The sequence below is a fragment of the Protopterus annectens genome, chromosome 5.part1 (genome assembly GCF_019279795.1).
Source record: "Protopterus annectens isolate FY-2018-M chromosome 5.part1, PAN1.0, whole genome shotgun sequence".
Taxonomy (NCBI): Eukaryota; Metazoa; Chordata; order Ceratodontiformes; family Protopteridae; genus Protopterus; species Protopterus annectens.
The window spans coordinates 432,528,482-432,540,172 of NC_056736.1; the positions used below are offsets into that span (position 1 = coordinate 432,528,482).

An 11,691-nucleotide genomic window follows, 5' to 3' on the forward strand; every position below is an offset into this window, starting at 1 on the left:
GAGACTTCCCATACTCTGGAATAAACTACCTATCTATATCATACAAAGCTCCTCATTAGCACTCTTCAAGAAAAATCTTGATGATTGGATGGGAGATAGGAAATTCACCCCGAGGATCACTTCTGTGGCTCTGCTTGACAGGTGCACAGGAAAATAATTTTCTTGGGTGGCAAAAGCCAGGGTACCATTTGGCTAGGCTTATATAGACCCTAGGACCAATAGCCTAGTACCTACCTATGAACCTATGAACTTGCTGAATCCTTTCCTTGCACTGATAGTATAGTTTACCTAAATAATTATGATGTTCATATTGCCTCCATAACTCCTTAAAGTGGGAAGAATCTTTCTCTTGCATCATAATATATGTTAAACTGGGTAACAACACATCAGAATGAATTTCATTTTCAAACTCGGCTTGCATTTCTGCCTGTGCAATGGGATACTGCTTTGTTACTAATACTTTTTTTCTTACTTAAATACTGCCCCTTTATATTGCCTGATTCTAATAATTCTTGCAGTTCCCTGCCTTAAATTAAGACATTTCATTTAATTAGGTAAGCAGCAACAGAGTAACAACTTGCAGTTTCTAAGCTTGCCAGGCAATTTATCGCTTTTTGAGCATGACATTACTAGTATAATGCTTTTCAGAGATTATGGTTTTCACAGGAGTAACAATGTTACTATGTGTAGTACAAGTTATAGCTATACCATCCTTTTTACCACACTTACAAATTGCTATGTTTAAAGCTTATATTTTCTGTTACCTCCATTTGAAGAATGCATTTCCCCAGATGTAGACTGACACAGCTTTTAGTGTCATTTGACAAATCCATTATCTTAAAAAAATAAGCAAAGATCATTTGAATATGCCAGTCACTATCATTTCATGTTATTCTTAATATTTTGATTTGTAGGCTCTAACCATAAATTAACAATATACTTTAAGCTACATAACTGTGATCTTAGCATTTTGTTATGAGAAAATGTCCAGCAATAAGGTTTTAAGCTTCTGATGCTAAAGTAATACCGGCTTTTGCAAGTAATTCCTTCTGATTTATCATAGTCCAGATATTCAATCCGTTCCATGTCCATGAGGAATCTCTGGGATTATCCCTTCAACAGGTCTTTAAGATTTCTGGTATTGTCATCTCAGTCCCATCCCCTCCTGGTGTGTATACCGCACATTGACAATGAAATATACCTCATAGGTTCATAGGTGTATACCAGGCTAACAACTGCTAGGGACTTTATAAGCCTAGTCATGCAACCCAGATGTATTCCACAAAGTATATGTACTAGGCATCTATATAGAGGTAATTATTGGTAAGGACATGATTTACTGAATGTTTCTGTCTATCAGAGATGTGGGTGTCAGACCAGAGGTGAATTTTTGATTTCCCATCCAATAGTCCAAGTTAAACTTAAAAAGGGTACAACAACTCCCTACTTAACTCAGGGTGGTAACTAAGGAGCCTCAGTCACCACTGTCTCTGGTAAGAGAGTGTCACTAAAAGCAGGGATATAACACACAATTTCCCCTAAGGGTACACTGGGAACAGGTTCCAAACCTAGGACTGAACTATTTGCTTTAATCCAGTTCCCCAAACAAGTCTTTACTCTACCTACTGCTGAGCACTGTGCCCCAGTTCCAGGTATTTGACATTCTGACTCTTAAATATTTGATAATCACATGTACAAACACTCTTGGAACAGACTGGCACAGATTTACTGCTATGTCCCCTTTCCTAAATTGCATGATAACACTGCCACCATTCAAAATGCCATGATACCCTTCAAAAGGTGTAAGGTAGCATGCAATCCAAGCAGTCAGGCTTTTTGGAGTGGCCCTAGTATAATCACAATAAGCATAAACAGTCTCAGGTTACTAAAAGCTCTTTCTAAATAACCAGCCACAATGGAAGATAGCAAAATATTTAATAAATAAAATTATTTAAAACATATATACATTGAATAACTGATTTCAATAAACCAGAGAGTCTCACACACAGGAGTTATAAAAATAACACTGTAGGACAGGAGTCATACTGATTAAAGAAAAACTCTAACTATCTTACTGTATATCCCTGTCTAAAGGTTAACTGTCCCTGTCTAATCTAATTAACTCAGCAAGGCAAGATGATACTCTTACGTTTGCAAGCAGAATAATAACATATGTCCACTCTTCAGGCTGTTGTCCGGTCCTCAGTGACTGGAATAACAAATCCTATTATTTCTACTGAGCAGCTCTGAAAAACTCTGAGTTATAAATACTGGTCTGGAAAACAACAACTGACAATTACATCAACTACAGAACTACTGAACCATTGCAACTACTGAACTTAACTGACCCAGAACCTGCTTTTTATAGCTGAATCTTTTAAAAGTCATAGAAAGTTGTTATGAAAATTCTCTCATTTTAGTCTTTTGAAAAATAAACAAAAACAGCTGCTGTGGAGATTCCATTCCTTTCAGCTCTGACACATGATGACTTCACTCTAGGTCAGCCAACTGGCACAACCTTCATTCAGAATTCTCTTTAAAAGACATGTGCATTTGGTCAACCAGAAGAACACTGTTTGATTCAAACATCTTTCACAAATCAAAGAAACAATAAAAAAACAAAAACCTATTTACAAAATTATTTATAACACAAGGTAATTTATAATTATTTACAAGTATTTACAAGACAGCAGCCAGACATGCTAGCACAGATAACAATATTTGATATCCTCACAAAAGGTAAGGGAGGGACTTTGTTTCATATGGATGGAAAGCCTGTTTCAGAGAAAAGAAATTCTCTGAGATACATATCTATCTCTCCAAAATGCACTATTTATGTTCCAACCACATTTTAAATCTTTAGATTTAGTTGTACTTATGCTGTTTGTTTTCTGGATGTGTAAAAGGTTCATCAGAGGAGGGTTCAAGGATGCCTTGTATGCCAGACATAGTTTACCCCTCAGTAGTCTGTAGGAGACCCAGTATGGAAATAGGGCTTTGAGGTGATCCACATAGGACACTGTGTTTATGCCCTGTATTCTTTTTATAAGGAACCTTTGTAGACATTCCAGTTACTGCATTTCCCTATGAGGGTCTAATGAGGGATGAGTATAGTGGTAAAATGACTTCCCTTAACCTAGATGTGATTCACTAACTTATAAATTGAGAAACATAGCAGGATTTTCTTAAAACGTTGGACACATGCTGGTGGAAGACCAGGTTACTATCTATGTGTATTCCCAGATCCCCAACTAGTGGGTCAACTCTTAAGGGTGTTTTACTGATGATGAGGTTCCTGGGGTGTCCAACCAAAAGTACTATAATGCATTTTTTTGCATTGAGTTTTAAGCCATGGCTTTGGCACCCATCATCTGTTTATATTAGATCCTCTTGTAAGATGCTAGTGACTTGGGGGATTCTATGACTTCTCCCAGTTTGCAATCATCTGCAAATTTGTCAGCCCAAGGATTTTGACATCAGCCTTGACTTCTGAGAAGTACTCTGCTTTGTTAGTGGTTTTAATGGTGGCACTAAATTAGTGGTAGCTTTCATCTTAGCTACTGTGAATGTCCCTTCAACTGTAAAAACTAAGGTCTGCAATAACTGCTTTTCCAGGGTCATCTTGGCAAAATGTTTTATACTTGATGTAATCAAAAAGAAAAGCAAAAATTCTGAGCACACATCAAAGGACTATCTCTTTCTGTCACACCCGTTCTATTTTGAGGAAAATCATACTCATGTTGGCAACAACTGGTATAGTATCAAGGTATTTGCCTTAATAATGTGTGCCAAAAAGCCTACTGCATTCTTTCAATGTAGAAGATCAAAACAGCCGAGACACCGGTTTGTCATTTACAAATGAAATACGCAGGTTCTTCCAAGTAAACACAAAGTCTTGTGGTTCAACTAAATTTACATCAAGTACCTTTAAGAAAGTTGTAATCTGCTCAGAAACAGTCTGTATTGTTAGGCATATCTGAAATTCACTGATAAGAGCAATTTCCAGCTTTGTCTTCCAGGTCTTCCTTCACAGTGGATGATCATCTATCATAGAGTCATTACTCTGGCTGCCAAGTCTCCTTTCACAAATTAAAACCATTTGGGGTTCCCATAGCTTTCATTTTTGAAGAAACCAGACAAGTAACTTTGTATAGAAAGCGGTACAAATTAGCAAATATATTATTAATTAAAGAAGTCAAACCCAGAGCTGTTGGACATGCTACACTTAATGAAATTCCAATCCCTCAGTGACACATGCTCCAGGGATCTAAACCTTATCATCGCAATGAACAAAACATGCTGGAGGGATAGGCTCCTGACCCAGAGACTCCCCAGACTCTGGACTAGACTGCCCATACAGGGAAGTAAATATTGTGGGAAGAAATAACCAGGGAATTGTTATGGCTAGGCTTGTATAGGCCCTAGGGCCAATAGCCTAGTACCATCCTATGAACCTATGAGTGCCTTTCTGTTTGCAATCAGCTCTTTATAATATGACTATAAACATTACTTTCATATTTGTATCAGACAGCCATAAACATGATTTATACATTTTTCTGATTTTTGGGTCACTTGTAATAATCCAATTGTTGAGAACCACCATATTAATTTTAACATGCCAGCCATGAAAAAGACAAATATGTCTTTACATTTGTGTTGTAGGATGTGGGGATATTCTTTTGAATAGGTACATAAGCACCAGTTAGTTAAGAAGGCTTTACTTTGCCAGTCAGAATTGTAGAAAAGGAGGTAGGTTGAAAGCAGAAGGTTAGTATCTTCTCTGAAGAATCAATAAGTATGGGGTTCATATTAGGGAACAATTGCAAACAAAATTATGGAACTGTTAGTTTTCCTAAAGCAGTCTCAAAACAAAGCCCTTCAGAAAAAAATATTCCAGTTAATTTTCCAGCAGCACAGCTGAATCAATTGGAGGAATGCATGACTAGGCCAGGGTTCAAATTATACTCTACTTAGTGTATGTAATTTTTAATCAGCTTTGCTTGCATTGCCAGATTTACTCATGAGTGATATCACAGGGATTTTTTTTACCATTATCCAATTGAAGGATATAGTGCTATCATGGAATGTGTTTTTTAAGATGATTTCTAAATCTTTCAAATTACTTTTGTTCTAACCTGAGTAGGGAAACAAATGGAGGTAAGTTTGCATATAAAACAGTATTGGCTGATACATCCAGACAAATTCAGTTGCTTTGGACATATGTAGGAATGTTCTTTCCTGTGATACTGCCGTTTTACCACAAGGATGAATGGCAAGATACCCAAGGAAAATTCAGTATTAGGCATTCTGACTCCTTTCTGCTGCATAACCTTTATCTTATCGATATATTTCTACATTGTGAAAGCACCAGGTGCAAGAAGGATATATTGACCTATTATGCTGCATCATTTCAGCTCTGTTGTTCAGTCAAGGACTGCAAGATGTCATATGGCTTGAAGGTTATATATTGGAACAGAAACATACTATTTTATGTGCATGATGTTGCTATACATACACTGATGAACTGAAATGCTATGAAACTTCTTGAAAGTTAAAGCAGGCATTCAAAAAAAAAGAAAGAATGTTTTCATCAGAAAGAATGTTTTTTTTCCTGGGGAAGCAAAGCCTTCAATACCTCCACTACAGGATGATGACTGTCTTTGACCATTAGTTGTCATAATAATCGTGTAAGTTACTGTAAGTCATGATAAAAAGATACCCCCTTCACGACTTCACTTAGAAATTTAAAACCTTCATCAAGTGTTACATCTTTACTGAGGTTCAGTCAATGAAATACATCATTCTCATTACATTGATCTCAGCAGCAGGTATTCTATTGAGTCCACAAAGACCATTAAAGCATCACAGTATATGCCATTCTAAAACTGAGGTTGCTTGTGGTCAGTCTTTTTTTTTCATGTATCCATCATTCTCTGAAAACATAGTCATTGGTAGATTAGAGACTACAGAACTCTTCTTTCATTTAGGAAAGGTTTAAAACTCATTTGTGTATCCAAATAGTTGATCTTACACTATAATGAAGCTACACTGCAATTGACTATTACTGTTTTTTTATTAATTTAACTATATGTTTCAGGTATTACAGTTTGCAGTTTTATTCAACATTTGTTTAACAAGAAAGTCTGACTTGGAACAAAGCCAATTTTCAGCAGCCCGAGGAGAAACACTCCAGACACATGTTTTTGTAATGTGGTAAGAAACCGGAGCACACAGAGGAAACCCACACAAACGTAAGAAGGACATGCAGACTCCGCACAGAAGGCACCCCACCAATAATTGAACCGGAGAACCTCTTGCTATGAGGCGACAACACCAAATCTGCACCACTGCACCATCCAGTTCAGTGACTTATTTGCATGATTATGAAGCAGATCTACTTGCACGTCTTATAAATTAAATTTTCATTCATTCATTTACTCTGTTTTAGATGCATTGAGAAATTAAACTAAAGAAAAATGTAGCATTCTAATTTTTATATACCCTTTGTTGACAGGTTCATCCCACTAGGCTATTAGCCTCTTTACAGGGAAGATCAGAGATGACATTTATGAAATGGGAAATTTGGCCAGGGCATCAGTGAACTTCCCATACTCTTTTTGATAAGCTACCATTAACACAAACAGTTGGAGCATCAGTTTCATATCTCATCTGAAGGATACACTACTGTATCAAAAATTGGTCTACCCGGTGTGGGAATAGATACTTCTGCAACAATGGAGAGTGTGCAACCTGTTACACTACTGACGCTGACTTATCAAGGACTCTGAGGAAGCAATATTTATTACTGCAGCTCACTGATAAGAATAAATGCAGCACCATATTGCATATGTAATTAAACCATGACCAAGTTTAATTAGAGCAGACAAATGAGAATTAAAAGGATTTCAGATGCAGCATGTCAAATGCAATAAAGCTTGAAATATCAACTGAGAAACTAAAATAATCAAAATAGGAACAAATATCTATAGCAGTAAGACAACCACCACTATATAACAAAAAACAACAAAAAACACTACATGAAATTGCCTACATTTGTATTGAATAGCCTTCCCACAATCTAGTGAGCCATGTGATGCTAATAAAAAGAGAAAAAGGGACTTTTTTGAAATGCTTCAGATAGCCTGCAGCCAGTAATCAAAGTACTATCTGAAACCATCAGTGTGGAATTAGTCATTGTCAACTGATAGACTGAATCAGGTATTTGTTTACCAAACCAAATAGAAATTTAAAGTTAAAGAAAAAGACTGCCTCTTCTACTACTTATCTCAACCTTTAGGATGCTTTTCTCCCTACAGTATGCTTCCAGTTCTGTTTAGGTAATAGAAACCTCCTTGTGCTTGATGAAACTTTCATTTCCTTGCCTTGAATCAAAGGAAGGGAAATTCTACCTACTCTTATTTTCAGCTTAACTTCTCACATGCTTTGGCAAAAGAATTTATATCTTGTATCTGTGGCAAGGACACAGGGAAGTGTGTAGATCTCCCTGTCAGGTACTACCCACAATCATACATAGGCAATTAGTCCTACTGATGCAGTTAAGAAGCTGTTATTAAAATGGAGTTGCAAAACTGTTTTTCACTGTCTTTATTGCACAGAGGAAGAGAAACAGTATCAGTGCACCTAGTTCATAGGGTTACTATGTATCTGTCTTTCTCCAGAGCCATACTGGTTTAGGCAGTTCTGCCCTGGGTGGGCATGAAAAAAGGAAAAGCCCGATATTTTAAGTGACTTTTTTTGACTTTTCTCTAAATGTACAGAAAACTGTGATACTATATTTAAATCATCATAATATAATATGAAGTAGTACAAATAAGAAACCCTCTTAGATTGCTGATGTCATAATAGTTGCACAAGTGTGTTTATTCAGCAAATGAGTTTGTACAGCTTCACAATATGCACCCTACCCTAGTTGTATATAACATCCCCTGATAGATGTTCTCTGCATTGTTCATGTAAGGATGCTTATCTGACGAAGATATCTTCTCCATTGTTATGTCACCTTGTGTGACAGTCACACAATGCACATTTTCACTGTGCAGTCCGTACTCTACCATATTGATATGTGATTAGTTTTCCTGCTGCAACTGTCTTCCATTGACATGTCCTCATCTGCTGTACATGAGGGAGTTTCACCTGTCCTCCTTCCCTGTGTTCATTGCTACATTTCATCTGCATGTCCCTATTTAATACACACACTTCCTTACTGTTTATTTTTCATAGCAGTCCATGTACCCTTGCAGATCATTTACACAACTTTTTTACAGAATGCCTGGATTGGGATTTCACAATACTTTGCACCATATACACTGTCATGTTCTGTGTTTAGACCATATACATTATTATATGTTAAGCCCTGGTAATCATTGTGGCATTCCACACAATCCCACTAACCCAGTTTGCACCATAGTAAACAAGTTCACTATCTGTGTTAGTTTACATGGTTTCCTGGCCGGCAACACTGTTGATAGTCATAAAACCACACTTATTTATGTTTAAATGTAGTTCACTGCATGAATATGCAGTTAGCACTGCTGTTCACCATGAAAACACTTAAACTCCATGTAGACTTTACATGAAGCCTACAAGGAGTTTTTTGAATACCAGGACAAGTGGTAACAATGTAAAAGATGTGGGAAAATATAATGCATGAGACACTTTTACATGAGTTTAGATAGCTGTAAGTATTATGAGTGTGTGTGCATGTGTGTGTGTGTGTGTGTGTGTGTGTGTGTGTGTGTGTGTGTGTGTGTGTGTGTGTGTGTGTGTGTGTGTGTGTTGTGCTTATAAAATACTTTAGAACAAAACCAGCAAGTGCATAAACACATTAACATTCGGGTAACAACAAAATAAAAATCTTCCTACTGCTACTGGCACTGGTCTGATGAGTAGCAGGACAAGTTCTTTGAAGTGTTGATTAGCAGCTTTTGGATTACAGTGGTAATTTGGACAAATCAGTAAGATTGGGGGGGGGGGTCTACCAGTGCTCAAAGCATAGAACTATAAAATGACAATCCTGATGGAAGCCTGTAATTTAGCTAGTTTCTTAGGCTGCAGTTTTTAACTTGGTATGAGTTGCTTAAAACAGGCTCAGAGAGAAGTATATATATGACCGCCATTCAGAAACAAAATGCACGTACTTCTGCTATAGAAAATGTGCAAGATGTCTGTGACTCACACTGCTGCCACTGTATCTCAAACATTAGGAAGGCAACATAACTTCCTTATGTCTAACATGACACATATGAAGGGGTCTTGAAATGGATTCTGGTAATGGGAAAATAAAGCACTAAACCAAGATTAGGTTAATATGTCCATCCCAGTGTCAGCTGTTGTGTGGAAAACATATTTTAGAATTCCAAGGTAGAATTTTCATTTAACTCAATTGAGTAAGCCAGAGAAGTGTAAACAAGAAACAAGCCATAGGAAATTATAACAACCCTCAGCCAAATTGATCCACTCAGTGCAGTGACTCCTTTAAATGTAATATACCTGGCTACAATTCATGTGTTTAAAATGTAAATTATTATTAAAACATACACATGTGTTTACATTGTTAGTAATTAGATGTTCTAATAATGGAGAAATCCATAATTTAGCAAAATATTGGCAGCCAAAACAGCTATAATAGAAAAGAACTACAAATATAAACAGACTGGAGTAGAAGTGCTGCAGTGAAAAAATATATTCATTTTCATCTCATTTCACTGCATAATTTTATCTTTAATTGTGATAAGCCTTCACCAGAGATGCATGCACTCACAAACCTGCAGCTAGAATCTGAAGGCATATTTACATTAGCTGGAATTTGAGATGATTATAAAACAACACCTTTAAGGCCATTTAGTTCTTGTAAGAAGAGAACTTGTCATGAGAAGTGTTCCCATGAGATAGTATTATTCCACATCAGGCAGACTGTTCCCTAGACAGGTTTACCGTATAAATTATGATGCTTTGCTCTAGTCTTCAAAAATCTGCGCAAATTTCAGTCCGTGCTGCTATACACATTTCATCTTACATGGTATGTTTTGAAGATTTATTTTTAAATTAATTGGCATTCAGGAAACAGTAATGATAATATTCATAATATTGCTTAATTTCTGCTAGATGATTACGCACACATAGACATATATATGTGTGCATGTATGTGTATGTGTGTGTATGTATATGTGTGTGCAGGGGGGTTAATTTATGCTTGGTAAAAAAATATGGCTATGGACACTTTATATTATATTTCTAATATTCACTATTCAGCATTCTTATCAGTATTCATATATATATATTGTCAGTGTATCATTTATACAATAAACTCAGTAATGACCCTTTAGCTACTGTTAAACTTTATTAAAGAAATACTTATTTGCCTGATGTAAAATATGTAATTTGTAAGGATGTCGTCTCAAAAGACATTGCAGTTCTAATATAAACCTCATTGTCAAATTCCCTGTAATATACCATACTTTCCTTTGCAGGTTGAGTTTTGAACTTCATTTCAGCAAACTGAAGAGAATGGAATATGTTTCAAACTGGACTACTTTAATACTGACTGGGTTTGATGAAACTGATCAGTTTAAGTATACTTATTTTGTAGTCTGTCTTATTATTTACTTGTTATCATCCTTTGTTAATGCGCTGCTTATTTCCATAATAGTCTTGCATCACACTCTACATAAGCCTATGTATATTTTTGTTTGTAATTTATGTTTAAATGGAATGTATGGAAGCACAATAATTTTTCCAAAACTACTGATAGATATGCTCTCTGAAGATAAATCCATTTCATACATTAGTTGCATTCTACAAACATTTTTCCTATACATTTGTGGATTTAATGAATTGTCACTCCTTACATTAATGGCTTACGATCGATATTTGTCCATTTGTAACCCTTTAAAGTACGTCAGTATCATGACAAAAGCCAGAGTCCGTATTCTTTTAGTAGTTCCATGGTTTTATTCTTTTTGCCTGGTACTGTCATGTCTTTCACCCACCATAGGATATCCTATATGTAGCAACACTATAGAGGATTTCTTTTGTAATATCTTAACTTTTTTAAAGTTATCATGCACAGTTTTGACAATAGCTCATGTAAATGACACATGCATATCAATAATTAATAGTACTGTACTAATTGCTGTTATTGTTTATTCTTATGCACAAATTTTCCGAGTTTCATATAAAGCTTCTGGAGGTGCTAAAGTTAAAGCATTAAATACCTGCACAACACATTTGTTGTTATTATTTCTATATTTTACCTCAGGTATCTTTGCACTTTTACAATCTCGGTTGCAATGGATTAATAATATAGATGTACCGATCCTCACGTCAATATCAAGTTTAATCATTCCTGGATTTTTGAATCCAGTTATCTATGGAATACGAACACATGAGATAAGAAAAACAATGCAAAATGTAATTAGGAAGAGGAAAATGGGTTTTAATGTGAAGTTTATTAATGGGTAGTTCAGTAAATAATGGTTTAAGCTGATCAAGTAATGACAACTCCTAGAGTTAATTTTTATTATATGCTTTCATATAAGCAATAAATCTTTTAAGATAAAGCACTATTTTTCTTTTACATCTCATCAGAGTAAAAATCTATATGTCATTACCTCATAAGGAAGTAGCTTGTTTTCAAAGCACCATCAGTGAATTGTTTAACCAATATATAAG

General features: G+C 35.8%; 1 protein-coding gene across 1 annotated transcript in view; it reads left to right on the forward strand.

Moving 5' to 3' along the window:
- Positions 1–11,481, forward strand: part of LOC122803208 (olfactory receptor 142-like) — a 70,839-nt gene extending 59,358 nt beyond the window's left edge. The window contains exon 3 of the mRNA XM_044072814.1: positions 10,491–11,481. Within this exon, the coding sequence (XP_043928749.1) occupies positions 10,491–11,481 (991 nt within the window). The remainder of the gene's footprint in view (positions 1–10,490) is intronic.
- Positions 11,482–11,691: the final 210 nt, after the last annotated feature.